General features: G+C 41.2%; 1 protein-coding gene across 10 annotated transcripts in view; it reads left to right on the top strand.

Moving 5' to 3' along the window:
• The window catches only part of CCSER1 (coiled-coil serine rich protein 1), a 735,753-nt gene that overhangs the window by 333,409 nt on the left and 387,065 nt on the right, over positions 1-15,279 (top strand). Inside the window, exon 8 of one of the 10 annotated variants that reach the window (XM_065691994.1) lies at positions 9,910-9,986. The exons of the other annotated variants lie outside the window; for them this stretch is intronic. Within the exon in view, the coding sequence (XP_065548066.1) occupies positions 9,910-9,912 (3 nt within the window). The 3' untranslated portion in view covers positions 9,913-9,986. Of the gene's footprint in view, positions 1-9,909; positions 9,987-15,279 lie in introns of those variants that run through there. 10 annotated transcript variants of the gene reach the window in all.

The raw sequence follows: 15,279 nt of genomic DNA, 5'->3' as shown, positions 1-15,279 counted from the left end.
GGATGGCAGCACACAGAGAGTCGTGGTTAATGGCTTAATGTCCAACTAGAGATGTGTGACAAGTGGTGTCCCTCAGGGGTTGGTGTTGGAACTGATCCTGTTCAACATCTTTGTCAGCGACATGGACAGTGGGATTGAGAGCACCCTCAGCAAGTTTGCCAACAACACTAAGCTGTGTGGCTCAGTTGATACGCCGGAGGGGAGGGATACCATCCAGAGAGACCTTGAAATGCTTGAGAGGTGGGCGAATGCCAACCTCATGAAGTTCAACATAGCAAAGTGCAAAGTCCTCAGCCCCAGGTCCTTTTCCACCTAGCAGTTTTCCAGGCACTCTTCCCCAAGCCTGTAGCATTACATGGTGTTATTGTGGCCCAAATGCAGGACCTGGCACTTTGCCTTGTTGAACCTCGTACCATTGGCCACAGCCCATCGATCCAGCCTGTCCAGATCCCTCTGCAGAGCCTCCCTATCCTTCAGCAGATCAACACTCCCAGCCAGCTGGGTGTCATCCTCAAATTTAGTGAGGGTGCAGTCAGTCTTCTCATCCAGACTATCAATGAAGATACTGAACAACAGTGGCCCTAATACTGAGTCCTGAGGAACACCACTAGTGACCACTCGCCAACTAGATGATGCCATTTACCACCAATCTTTTGGCTCAGCTATCCTGCCAATTTCCAGTCCAGTGAAGAATATACCTGTCCAGGCCATGAGCAGTGAGTTTCTCCAGGAGAATGCTATGGGCGACAGTGTCAAATACTTTCACTACTCTCTCACAGCTGCTGTGCAGCTTTTGTTTTACACTTTCTTTAGTATGTTGCCGCAGAGTCACCAGCACCATTGTTGATGGTCTCAACTTTGGCCAGCAGCAAGTCTGTCTTGGAGCCATCTGGAAGTGGCTCTGTTTGGCATGAGGGAGGCAGCTTATGGTGTCTTCTCACAGAAGCCCACCCTGAAGCCCTTTCTCCCTGCAACCAAAACCCTGCCACATAAACCCAATACAAGTATTAAAAATTGGAATATACAATGGAGGGGAATACCATATTAATAACAACATCAACAGCTAGAAATAGTTGGAGGCAAAGCTGTTTAATGAAAAGAATTAATACTTTACTCCCTTCTGTAAGCCTTTGTTTTCATAAGGAACTTAACTGCAACATAGAAATTTCTGGAACTTGATTTCCTTTCCGACTTCTATTCTGCCTTTTCTTTTAGCCCTTTCTTGTATTCTCTATGAATTTATTGTCAAGTTTTTTATTTAGGGACTTCAGTCAGACTATTTTTCTTGACCTTGTGTCAAGAGATCCCTAAACATGAGACAGTGATGGAATCACTTGTGTGTAGTGTCAGACTAAGTACTCACAACTGGGTTTTTTATTCAGTTTGATAGCATACTCCTTGTGTATGTATATATGCTGAATTGTGCTGCATGTATTTCTGATACAGTAATGTTTGCCTATTGAGTGGGGAATTTTGATGAAATAGAAGTTTCTAAATGGCTTTGACATTGTTGAGAAAGGAATTTTTTTTGAGATATATTTTTTTTAAAAAAAGCTCTATCTGAAAGCATCTGTCATAACTAAGATATCTGTGCTTTTGATTTGTGTCAAAGACACCTAAAACCTGAATAAATGTTACTCTCAGGCCATGCTTTAAATTCACAATTTCAATACATGCTGAAGACCAGCATCAGCAAGTGAAAGCAGTGGAGAGAGAGCCTCTAGTGCATTAGAACTTTCCATGTTGAAAGCTATTTGCTCTCATTGTTTCCTGTTGTGTCAGTACATTCATTGTGCCTACTCGCATCATGTCAAGAAGTCACTAGAATTCATAGTTTTTATATGTTGTAGTGTATTTGTGTAGTAAGTTTTTATTTGGGTTCTTTGAATAGGTTGTGCCCTAATGTTTAAGTACTGTTAGTGTCTAAACAAAGATTTCTTAAAAAATCAAAAATGGGTGGGAATGAGGGCAAAGTTTCAGCAAAGGCTCTGCTACATCTATTACCCAGAATGATTGGAACACAGCTCTCACCATGCCTGGGGAGAGAAGAGCAGGGGCTTTGCAATTTACAAGAAACTTGAGACTGCCGTACACTAAGAGGAATCATGCAGAATGTCATGCCAATGCCTGAGAAAATTAGTGTGATTGTGATATTATGCAGTATTAATTTTGAAAGAGCTTAAGCAAACTAATCACCCTTTACAAATTAAGGTTGCGCACTTCATGTTAACTTTACAAGTCTCTAGATTTGCTGAGATGAGAATTAGCTTGGTCCTTCTTTACTGTTTTTGTAGGTTATGTCTTTGAGTTTGGGATCTGAAAATTTGCTGGTCCTTAAAACTTCTTCACCATATATGCCGCAGAAAAATGCAACGTTATCATTAACTTTCGCTAACTACTTCTCAAGCAAGCTGCTTTGTAAGCTGAGCAGGAGATGAAGGGGTTATAGTGCTTTATAATCCCTTATCTTTGCTTCTTTTTTCTCCATGATAATTCAGAGGTAGATATCAGCGATTTAGTCTTTCTACTCAGAAAGTGCCAGCAGTAACTTTAGTAATCATATTTAAATTTTCAAATTCAGTACAAAACATCCCAGAATCTCACAGAAAACTCTACTGCCCTACTGAGATAGTAGGATATGAAAGTATATTCTCATGATAGCTGGGTAGTTAACCTGTACTGCTGCTGTATTCCTCATTTTTTCCACCCAGCCTCTTGGAGTTTGCTTTAATTGTTGTTTATTGTTTCCTAATTTAGCCTGTAATCTCTGTGAAATAAGTTGTCAGGTAGGAAGTGTTTGTATTACAGCAATGTGTTTGCTTTCTTTTATTGTTTGGTTTTTTTTTTGTTGTAAGATCTTTTTTATGGTCAGTGAGGAAGTGATTAAAGACGATAAGGATGAAAAAAGATTGTGTGGGTGAAGCTTGAATTTGAGACATTGGCAAATACAAGATTAGTCCCTGCATTCAACCAAGGAGTCTTTAACTTTTGGACCATCTATTTACTTTATCTTATTGTCACAGACTGTAGTGAGAATGAACTGGTATAGGCTTAATATATATCATTTATTTATTTATTATGTTGTAATGCCACAGTTAGCCCTGTCTTCATCAACAGGATAACAGGTAAACAAGTAGGGTAAGAGTTACTGGTTTTGAGTCTCTGGAATGCTTGCAGGCAAGAAACAGTAAATGCTGGTGAGCTAAGAAGCAAACTGAAAGCGGGACAAAACCAATAGGGCTGTCAGCCCTTCCCTGAAACCTACGATTTGTGCTGGTTCACTTGAGACTGCTTGCTATGAAGACTGACTGAATTAACTTTGATATTTTCCCCCTTGACTTCTTTTGCTTCTGAAGAAAGCCCTTTAAATTCTGAGTAGTCACCAAAAAATACAGGAAAAATTTTACATATGCTTTCATTTTGGTTGCGGATTGCTATTCCCAGTTTTCCCAGTTTCTTTCTTTCCCTATAGCTACCACAAAAGGGGCAGTTCATTTTGATTACTTTTTGCTGAAGTAGATTTCAAGGCAGTGAAATATAAACTTCATCCTAAATGAAAAAAGTGTATTCATATCCTGCACATCTGTTATATAGGCCAGTTCAAAGAGACATTGAGACAACTGCACTTAACAATATGTATGCAATGCCTTGCATAAATGGCACATGCTCTAGCCCTTACTTCATGGAGATGTGAAAAATACTGTGACGAATGTTTCAGGGGAAAGAAGGAAGAGTAACAGAAGAGTATTGTTAGAAGAAAATAGATTTATAGGCAAGCTATAAAGCTATGAGATCTCTCGAGCCTGACCTTATTAATTTTGCCCACATTTTAAGATTGAAGAACATTGTCAGATATTTGAGAAGTAGATGATCTTAAGGTCCTTTCAAACCGTAGGTGTTCTGTGGTTCTATATCTGTGTAACTTTCAAACACTTTTTTTTTTTTTTTTTGGTGAATGTTGGTTCTGTAGGAAGAGCAGTGAGTAATAGGACAAAACCGCTGTTTGCTGCTACCAATCTGATGGTCGCCAATATTAAGGTACAGGAGAACTTCAGTATACTGCTGCCTTTCCCAGGGCTGCCCTTCAAACTACAGTCTGTAGCTGAAGGTGGCGTTAGTGTCTTTTCATATGAACCCACAAGGATTTGTTGTAGCATTTAAACCTCAGAGAATTTCCTCCTAAGTTCTCAGTTATGCATTAGAAAATCTATTAGAAAATGCATCAGATAAGGATGGGTAGATGCTGGCAGATAAGAGTGGGCGCATCTTGCTTCTAACATCTGGACTTTCTGCCTGGACTGCAAAGTGTTCAACACTGTCCTGCACAACATCCTTGCCTCTAAATTGGAGAGGCATCAATTTGATAAGTGAACCACTCAGTGGATGAAGAACTGGCTGGATGGCCGCACACAAAGAGTTGTGGTCAATGGTTCAATGTCCAGTTGGAGACCAGTAACGAGTGGTGTCCACCAGGGATAGGTGTTGGGACCGGTCTTGTTTAACATCTTCATCGCTGACATGGACAGTGGGATTGAGTGCGCCCTCAGCAAGTTTGCCGATGACACCAAGCTGTGTGATTCGGTTGATATGCTGGAGGGAAGGGATGCCATCCAGAGGGACCTTGACACGCTTGTGAGGTGGGCTGATGCTAACCTTATGAAGTTTAACCATGCCAAGTGCAAGGTCCTACACCTGGGTCGGAGCAATCCCAGGCACAGCTACAGGTTGGGCAGAGAAGAGATTCAGAGCAGCCCTGCAGAGAAGGACTTGGGGGTGCTGGTCGATGAGAAAATGAACATGAGCTGGCTTCAGTGTGTGCTTGCAGCCCAGAAAGCCAACTGTATCCTGGGCTGCATCAAAAGGAGCGTGACCAGCAGGTCAAAGGAGGTGATCCTGCCCCTCTACTCTGCTCTCGTGAGACCTCACCTGGAGTATTGTGTGCAGTTCTGGTGTCCTCAACATAAAAAGGACATGGAACTGCTGGAACAAGTCCAGAGGAGGGCCACGAGGATGATCAGGGGACTGGAGCACCTCCCGTATGAAGACAGGCTGAGGAAGTTGGGGCTGTTCAGCCTGGAGAAGAGAAGGCTGCGTGGAGACCTCATAGCAGCCTTCCGATATCTGAAGGGGGGCTATAAGGATGCTGGAGAGGGACTCTTTATTAGGGACTGTAGTGACAGGACAAGGTGTAATGGGTTAAAACTTAAACAGGGGAAGTTTAGATTGGATATAAGGAGGAAGTTCTTCACTGTTAGGGTGGTGAGGCTCTGGAATGGGTTGCCCAAGGAAGTTGTGAAGGCTCCATCCCTGGCAGTGTTCAAGGCTGGGTTGGACAGAGCCTTGCGTGACACTGTCTTGTGTGAGGTGTCCCTGCCCATGGCAGGGGGGTTGGAACTAGAGGATCTTAAGGTCCTTTCCAACCCTAACTATTCTATGATTCTGTGGTCTGTGTACATGTTGTATGTGATTCTCAGAATTTCTCTGCATCTCCTGCCTGTTCTCTCATAGCAGCTGCTCACATGTTTGTAAGTAAGTCCGCTACATCAGTTGTGCTTGCTGACTGCTAAAACCTGAAGTTATTTTGTCAGTTCCTGATGGGCCTGAATATTTTCCTTCTACGTAGGTGTGGTATGTGGTAGTGGAGTTGTAGGTCCCCTGTCAGGCCATATAATCTAGGTGGGGTGTCTTTGGTGCAATTTCATGTTAAGGACTTTTTTTCTGCCTCTATTGAGTTCTCCTTATGGTTCAGTTCACATGAAACATTTTTTTTTTTATTTCCTGGTAGAAACTATTTTGTATTTTTGTACAGCAAATGGAGAGTTTCCTCTCACCGACAGCTCACAGCTGTTCTTTTGTGGATTTAGTAGCACCCAGTAGAACTTCAGTAGTGCAGTGAGCTAAGCTGTACATTTTCTTGCTTTGATGGGTTTCTGCTTTAGGTATACTGCCATCATGTTCCAAAAGAATTTGAAAGAGTGTAGAGAAATTGGACTTTAAAGTGGTTTATACCTCAGCAAGACTTTTCGAGACAAAGAAGAGTCATTTCTTCAGTTCAAGGCTGGTTTCTGCAGTAAATACAAAAGACCTACAGAGAAGAGGGTGTGCATGAAAGCTTTGAATGAAAGGTCACAGGAATTCTTTATAACAAAAAACCCCACAAACATTAGGCAGGCCACCTGTACATGTCTTGTGTGTACTCATAGGCCTCGTCTTGGAAAATTATTATGTGCAGACCTGTGTGTAACTTTAATTGTGTGCCTGCCAAATCAATAAGACAAACTGAAATCATTCTGTATGTGTAAGATCTTTAGTTTAGAGTTTCCCTTTCAGCAGTTAGAACAAAACAACATCAGTGAAATGTCGGGGATTTGTCTAACATAGGCTTAGTATTATACTGCAAGACGCTGAAGAGCTCTTTTACATGAAACTTGTGGTTTTTGTTTTGTGCTTTAAATAGGGTTATTTTGCTAAACTACAATACCTGGACAAGTAATTATCATGGTTCCTGTTTTCTGTTCCTTTCAGTGCTGCAGTTTTTGGTCTTAAATTGACACTTAATATGCTTTTTAGGTTTGAAGAAAATGTTGTCTTCCATGTTCATATGTGTTACAAACAAAGTGCTTTGCATATAATATCAATACTTTAACTGAGAGGAAAAATAAAAAGTGTGCTCTCCAGGAAATGAAATTAATCTATAATTACCCAGTCAATTGTCTATACATTGTACTGGGCACTGTAAACTGTCTCACAAGACATCATATTTTACCTGTTTTATCATCTATCTTACAGAATGTTCCTACAGAAAAGTGAAATATTTCTTTTGTTCTTTGAACGTCAGTGGATAGTGAAGCATACTTACTTGGGTATATGGATTGAGGGTAGATAGATAGAGAGCCAGCCATAGTTTATTTTTGTTAGTAAAAAAAATTGTTCAAGGTGAAAACCAGTAGTTACATGCATAGATGTAGCCTGTTTAATTTGGTTCGGTTTGGCTTTCTTTGTATTAATTTGTAAGCGCATCAAATTATTTTAATCTTCCTGTCACTTGTGACTTGGGCTCTTTTCAATGCTTCATGTTTATTTTATTTTGGCCCTTTTTTTTTTTTTTTTTTTTTATAGACAGGTATAGCAGGACTACAGTTACATGCGAAAACCCTGCTAGAGCACACACATGGCATTGTACAAGGAATCTGCTGTTATTTACTGGGAATAGCAAGAACTTTCTCTTTTCTTGTGTAGGTTTCTTCTTTTTAGCCTGAGATTGTAGTTTGTGTAGCACACTGTGAAGCTGAAGAACAAACCAAATAATAGTGAGGGTACTGTATTCCATTATTTCTTATTGGCTTGGGTTTTGGTTTTGTTTTGTTTCTTCAGAGAGGAGAAAATGTGCATTACCTTCTTCTACCTCCCTTTTCCTAAGAATTCCTTTCTTTTGACTTCCTTCTCTTTGTTCAGCCCATTTTGAGATAGAATTATATAATAGTTAGGGTTGGAAAGGACCATAAGATCATCAAGTTCCAACCCCCCTGCCATGGGCAGGGACACCTCACACAAAACCATACCACCCAAAGCTTCATCCAACCTAGCCTTGAACACTGCCAGGGATGGAGCATTCACAACCTCCCTGGGCAACCCATTCCAGTGCCTCACCACCCTAACAGTGAAGAACTTCCTCCTTATATCCAATCTAAACTTCCCCTGTTTAAGTTTTAACCCATTACACCTTGTCCTGTCACTACAGTCCCTAATGAAGAGTCCCTCTCCAGCATCCCTATAGGCCCCCTTCAGATACTGGAAGGCTGCTATGAGGTCTCCACGCAGCCTTCTCTTCTCCAGGCTGAACAGCCCCAACTTTCTCAGCCTGTCTTCATATGGGAGGTGCTCCAGTCCCCTGATCATCCTCGTGGCCCTCCTCTGGACTTGTTCCAGCAGTTCCGTGTCCTTTTTATGTTGAGGACACCAGAACTGCACACAATACTCCAGGTGAGGTCTCACAAGAGCAGAGTAGAGGGGCAGGATCACCTCCTTTGACCTGCTGGTCACGCTCCTTTTGATGCAGCCCAGGATGCAGTTGGCTTTCTGGGCTGCAAGCACACACTGAAGCCAGCTCATGTTCATTTTCTTATTGAGCAACAACCCCAAGTCCTTCTCTGCAGGGCCGCTCTGAATCTCTTCTCTGCCTAGCCTGTAAGAGATCCTTGCTTGTTCTTATTCTCCAGTCTCTCCACTTGCTCCAATCAGCCCAGTATATTTCAATTAGCTTTTGATAGACAACCAAATGTAAATACATCTTCCTACTTTTCCTCAACCTCTTCCATGTCTTGTCATCTTCTGAAGAATGTCTTATGTCTTAAGTGGAGGCAACCTTGGAACCACTTTAATGGATTCTTTCAGATTTACTAAGAGTTCTCTTAGACTGTTCTTAGACTTCTGCTTCTCCAATCGTCCTACTCTTCCTGAAGCCCATCCTCCATCTCCTTTGCTCAGAATCCTTCACTTTCTAGTGACTACTTCCTAGCCCAAACTTATAATCAGTACTCCATTTCCCCTATTTTATACCTGTCAATCACATATGTCAAGATATTCTTCTTCAGATCTTGTCCTCCTTGGCATCAGTGGGTATTTAGCTCCTTTGCTTCTGACTCTGTAATGGTTTATTCAGTAATGAATGCCTTGCTCTCTCACCAGCATACTGTCAGTTGCCATCAGTCAGTTTTGCATCCTTCTTCATTTGCACCTCATTGAAGTATCTTATCTGACTACATCAATCTGCCACATAAAAGGTTAACTCAGAGCTTTCTTTCTTTTCATAACGTTCTTCAGACATGTTTTGTTGTGTTCCAACTAAATCTGAGTGAGTCAGGAGATAAACCCCCTGTATAGTCACTTATATGTTGCTTATTGCCCTTGTATCAGTCTAACTATACCTTGCAATGTATCTCTGAAATTGATTATGTGCACTGTTATAGTTTCTTCTGGAATCAGTTACACCATTAGGATGCTATTGTATTTGGTGTCCTGATTTTTCACTCTCTCATGAAAATATTCTAGTAAAATGCCTTAGTTGTCAGTTCTGAGTGATTCTTCATTTCAGGAGCACATTTCACCACAGCAAGCGGTTCAGGCATCAGCTGAACTGAGGCTGTAATAATGACTGTCTTTTAATTATTGCATGTATAAATACATTAATTTGTTTTTCTTAAATATACACAATCTGCAGAATTATTAATTGAAATCAGATATCCAAGCTGTTGTTGACAGTACACCACTGTGACTTTTTTCAGAACTGAAACAATCCTTTAGTAAGCTGCAGAACTTTATTTCTGTATAACACAATTCTTTTCACATCAGAGAAATTATCTTCTGAAGGCTTCTCATCTCTCCTCCAAGTTTATGTTGCTCAATGGAAACTAACTGCAGCTGATGTCTCCTTTTATGGAAGCTCCTGTACATGGCATACAAGTGGATTAGAGAAAAACTCATGCATCAGAATGCTAACTGAAATCACCACTGTAGAGAAAATTTTGAGATACAATTATTTTTCCCCATTGCCTGAAAAGTCCTCATCCTTCATTTAACTGAGTGAAAATCCTGTCATATGAGGTTTTAGTCATACCAAGTCTTGCTCTGAAGGTGTACATTATGGTAAGATTGAATAGTTAATGAATTATACATCATGCTGTTCCACAAAAGTGTTTCAGCCCTGTGTAATCATGCTTATGAGTTTTGCTAGGTATAAATGACAATACATACTTTGTAAAGGCCATAGGGATAGATAATTACTGAAAATGGAAAAAAAACAAGTATCTGATCAGACTGTTGATCACTGCAGGATCACTGAAGGTGACAGAAAGACACATCCAGACATTGGTGATAGAAATTCCTGCTAACACAATTTTTTAAATGCAGTGATGATTCACCGTGTGAAAACGGTCTTCTGTATCTCCTGGCAACCAGAAACCAAATGTATCTCTTCTTGTCTGTTGGCCTTCAAAGACGCATCTGAAAATTCATTTGTTTTCAGAAGACAATCATACAACATTAGAAGCCCACTCACACCCATTGTTCACAAAGAATTCTTCATAAAGAATTAACAAAAAGCAGACCTCTGGAGTTAGTGTTATTAATCAACAAATTTTTCTAGCTGTTGATCAAGTTGTAGGGCATTTTTTATTTTTCTTTTTATAATGTGAGTTATTTGAGACTCCATCTTTGACTTCTTCATGCATGAAAAATAATACTGTATTTTATGCAAATTACTGTTAATGTTTAATATACAGTTAAAATCTGAGAGACGTATGACTTTTGTCCTCAGAATTTCTCTGATTTCTATAGCAACACAGTATCATATTGTTTTATTGTTTGACATACTGTTAGCTTCTATTCTTTAGTCTGTTTAGGATAAAGAAAACAGATTCCATATTTCACAAAACATGTAAAAATAAAGAACATTTCTTTAAAGTATATCAGATGACTGGTATGTCTTTGTGTAGGTAGCTGAAATTCAGTAAGTCAAAAGCTTAAATGCTCATGTCAAAATAAGCACAAAAGACACAGGTTCTTCAGGCTTGTTTTTCAGCAGTCACACCCTGTTCTCTTTCTTCCCAGTGTCTAAGAATTGATGCTATTTTTAGCAGTTATTCTGATAATAATCACTCAGCAGACTTGAAGCTGAATTGTTCTACAGTACTCTTACCTGGAGAAGTACACGATTTTGTGCAGAAGGCTTTGACCTTTTCAAATCTTCAGTTTCTAAATTTTGCTTTATAAATTCAAAGCATGAGAAAAAAATTGGGATTTGTCCAGAAGAGGTGCTTACTTAACATTTACAGTTTGCATTTACAGAGAAATGGGTTTCTTTCAGTTTTAAAATAGAGTTTAGTTGTATTTCACGCTGGCAATTGTGTGAAAAATTTTCATATGGGAGATTAGACAAGAACAGATTCTTCACTGTGTATGTTCATGTCTTAGCTAGCTGTACAGTAGCTCCCTGCCTGGGCAGTCCATAGTGGAGATATAGTTTAGTCCTGGAGGAACTGACCGACTTTAGCTCACAGGTAAATTTAGCCTTGCTTCTACAGATGCTGTAAGGTGAATATTAAATTTGTGCACCCGAGGCACAAACATAAATGAGAAGAAAAAGAAAACCCTGTTTTACTTGAAAAGTATTTAAATGATCATGAAAATTGAAATTTATATTCATTTTCTACTATGAACCATTAATCAGCTTTAATCACGGATGTATTCAATTGAGACTGCAGAAGTGATCACACTACTCAAAATAGAAAATAAAGTTATTGGTGCTATTTTGATGTTCATGCATTTTTACTTTTTTTCCTCCACTTAATTTTTCCTTGTCTTTTTCCTTTGGTGTTGATTCCATAAACTGAACCTTGTTAATTGTGATTCAGTTCAGGCCCCAATTATACGTGACAGGACAGTAACCTTCATCTGCTTGAAATAGCTTGATAAATCATGGAATCATAGAATAGTTAGGGGTGGAAAGGACCTTAAGATCATCTAGCTCCAACCCCCCTGCCATGAGCTGGGACACCTCACACTAGACTGTGTCACCCAAGGCTCTGTCCAACCCGGCCTTGAACACTGCCAGGGATGGAGCATTCACAGCTTCCTTGGGCAACCCATTCCAGTGCCTCACCACCCTAACAGTGAAGAACTTCCTCCTTATATCCAATCTAAACTTCCCCTGTTTAAGTTTTAACCCGTTACCCCTTGTCCTGTCACTACAGTCCCTAATAAAGAGTCCCTCTCCAGCATCCCTATAGGCCCCCTTCAGGTACTGGAAGGCTGCTATGAGGTCTCCACGCAGCCTTCTCTTCTCCAGGCTGAACAGCCTCAACTTTCTCAGCCTGTCTTCATACGGGAGGTGCTCCAGTCCCCTGATCATCCTCATGGCCCTCCTCTGGACTTGTTCCAGCAGTTCCATGTCCTTTTTATGTTGAGGACACCAGAACTGCACACAATACTCCAGGTGAGGTCTCACAAAAGCAGAGCAGAGGGGCAGGATCACCTCCTTCGACCTGCTGGTCACGCTCCTTTTGATGCAGTTGGCTTTCTGGGATGCAAGTGCACGCTGCAGCCGGCTCATGTTCATTTTCTCATCAACCAGCACCCCCAAGCCCTTCTCTGCAGGGCTGCTCTGAATCTCTTCTCTGCCCAACCTGTAGCTGTGCCTGGAATTGCTCTGACCCAGGTGTAGGACCTTGCACTTGGCCACTGTGCATGGTGGTCGGCACCAGCCCACCTCACAAGCATGTTGAGATCCCTCTGGATGGCATCCCTTCTCTCCAGCATATCAACCGAACCACACAGCTTGGTGTCATCGGCAAACTCGCTGAGGGTCACACAATCCCACTGTCCATGTCACCGACAAAGATGTTGAACAAGACCGGGCCCAACACCGTTCCTTGAGGGACACCACTTGTTACTGGTCTCCAACTGGACATTGAACCATTGACCACAACTCTTTGTGTGCGGCCATCGAGCCAGTTCTTTATCCACCGAGTAGTCCATCCATCAGATTGATGCCTCTCCAATTTATAGACAAGGATATCATGCAGGACAGTGTTGAATGCTTTGCACAAGTCCAGGTAGATGATATCAACTTCTCTACCCCTGTCCATCCGTTCTGTAGCCCCATCATAGAAAGCCACCAAATTGGTCAGGCAAGACTTCCCCTTAGTGAAGCCATGCTGGCTGTCACCAAGCACCTTGTTGTTTTTCATGTGCCTTAGCATGCCTTCCAGGAGAATGTGCTCCAAGATTTTACCAGGCACAGAGGTGAGACTGACTGGTCTGTAATTCCCCGGGTCTTCCATTTTCCCCTTCTTGAAAATGGGGGTTATATTTCCCTTTTTCCAGTCGTCGGGAACTTCACCTGACTGCCATGATTTTTCAAATAGGATGGCCAGTGGCTTAGCAACTTCATTCGCCAGCTCCTTCAGGACCCGCGGATGGATTCCATCAGGTCCCACGGACTTGTGTGCGTTCATATTTTGAAGATGGTCTCGAACCAGATCCTTTCCCACAGTGGGCCCAAGGTCTTCATTCTCACAGTCTCTGCGTCTGCCTTCCAAGGCTTGGATGGTGTGGTCAGAGCTTTTGCCAGTGAAGACTGAGGCAAAGAAGTCATAAAGAACCTCAGCCTTCTCCAAATCCCATGTAGCCAGTTCTCCTGATAGCTTCTGGAGAGGGCCCATGTTGTCCCTAGTCTGTGTTTTATTTGCTACATACCTATACGATCCCTTCATGTTATCTTTCACATCCCTAACCAAGTTTAATTCAAACTGGGCCTTATCTTTCCTAACCTGGTCCCTAGCTTTCTGGACAACATCCCTGTATTCTTCCCAGGCCACCTGTGCTTTCTTTCACCTTTTATAAGCCTCTTTTTTCCTTCTAAGTTTCCTCAGCAGCTCCTTATCCATCCAAGGAGGTCTCCTGGCCCTCCTGTTGCACTTCCTTCTGGTTGGGATGCAACACTCCTGAGCTTGTTGATTATTGAATATCAACCAACAGTCTTGCGCCCCCCTGCCCTCTAGGGCTATATCCCATGGAACCTGACTAAGCAGGTTCCTGAGGAGGCCAAAGTCTGCTCTCTTGCAGTCCAGGGCAGTGAGCTTGCTGCACGCTCTTATCACTGTCCTGAGGATCCCAAATTCGACCATCTTGTGATCGCTGCATCCAAGGCTGCCCTGGAGTACCACATTCTCAACAAGCCCTTCCCTGTTGGTGAGCAGGAGGTCAAGCATGGCACCTCTCCTTGTCAGCTCCTCTGTTACTTGCAGAAGGAAGCTGTCTTCCACAAAATTGAGGAACCTCCTGGATTACTTGTGCCAGGCCGTACCATCCCTCCAACAGATGTCAGGGTGGTTGAAGTCCCCCATGAGGACAAGGGCCTGCGAGTGTGAGGCTGTTCCTATCTGTCTCTAGAATGGAAAATTCTATAAAAATATCTTATATAAAATGTCTGTCTATAAAATGGGAACATCAGTGACTGAAATCTGTGACTGTTGGGTGTAAGTCACTGCTGCGTAAAAATGGTGAAGGCCTCTGCTTGTCTTTTTGAAAATTCAGAATATTATGACATCCTGTGTTCAAGGAAATGCTCTCTTTTTTTTTTTTTTTTGCTATTTGTTTTGAAAACATGCGGTAGTTTTGCCTCTCAGTGGAATGAATGGAAATATTGTGCCTTGTAGGCATTTGGAATCCAGTACTGTTGCCTGTGGGGAGAGGGGTATCTTCTTGGCCTCTCTCAGTCACTGAAGAGCAGTTTGCTTTTACTTGCTTAAGCTTCAGTCTTCTCCTGAAAAGACTTTCGCAGTATCAGTAGTTAAGGTTTGTAATTTCTTTCTTTCTTACTTTTACTATGTATATTTAATACATGTATCTGACCTGGATTCAGTTTGTGTTTGGTGGGATGGTTCCATTTTAGCATAGTGCAATCACAGTTCATGAAGAACAGCATAGGTGTTGCATACAGAACTCTTCAGATTTCAAGCCTGGTTGGTTTTAGTTCCTGGTTTCAGGATGATAGACATCTTATTTTCTAAAACATAGTCTGCCTTTCAGGCAATTAGTCTTGGTTTTCACAGGCTCCCAAAATATGCATTTACTAGTGACATTAAAAAAGTAATTTATTGTTTTGTTTTAGGGAACTTGTGGTAAATAGATGGAAATAATAGTATTCTTGTTTTGTAGTTTGTGTAGTGGTGTAGAAATCCTCTGAAAAATATATGCCTGCAAGTAGCTTTCCAAACCACAGTATTCTTACTTAAATTTAAGTTCAGGTACTTGCCTATAATAGCCTGTCAGAAGTATTCAACAAGAATCCTGTGAAAATTGTTGTTATTCTTCATGAAAACCACATTAAAATGATGAAGATTTTTTTATTGGATTTTTGTGTGCATCTGTTAAAAAGCTACAGAGTGGCATTTTTTTTTCCTGCTTACTAGTTGCAGTACTCTTCTTTGCAGAAAACAAGCAAATGAAAAGTAATGTACAGCTCATTTGTATTCACTGTTAATGTATCATCTTTAAGAGCCATCAGTAAAAGCTGTAAATTCTCCTTGTTTTGAAAAAGTATATTAATATGGTTTTATTTAATGTGAGATTTTCCAGAACTCCTGGTACTGAACTCCCTGTCTCTGGCTGTGACAAGGTTTAAAACTGTTGCTGGGCACCCATCCATCACCCTTCTAATACAGAAACCAATTAGACTTTACACTACTGAAGGACAAACGTAGCCGAGTGAAAGAAATG

This window comes from Lathamus discolor, chromosome 1, assembly GCF_037157495.1.
Source record: "Lathamus discolor isolate bLatDis1 chromosome 1, bLatDis1.hap1, whole genome shotgun sequence".
NCBI lineage: Eukaryota > Metazoa > Chordata > Aves > Psittaciformes > Psittacidae > Lathamus > Lathamus discolor.
The sequence above is the reverse complement of the archived record's forward strand: the minus strand, read 5'-3'. Positions and strand labels throughout refer to the sequence as shown.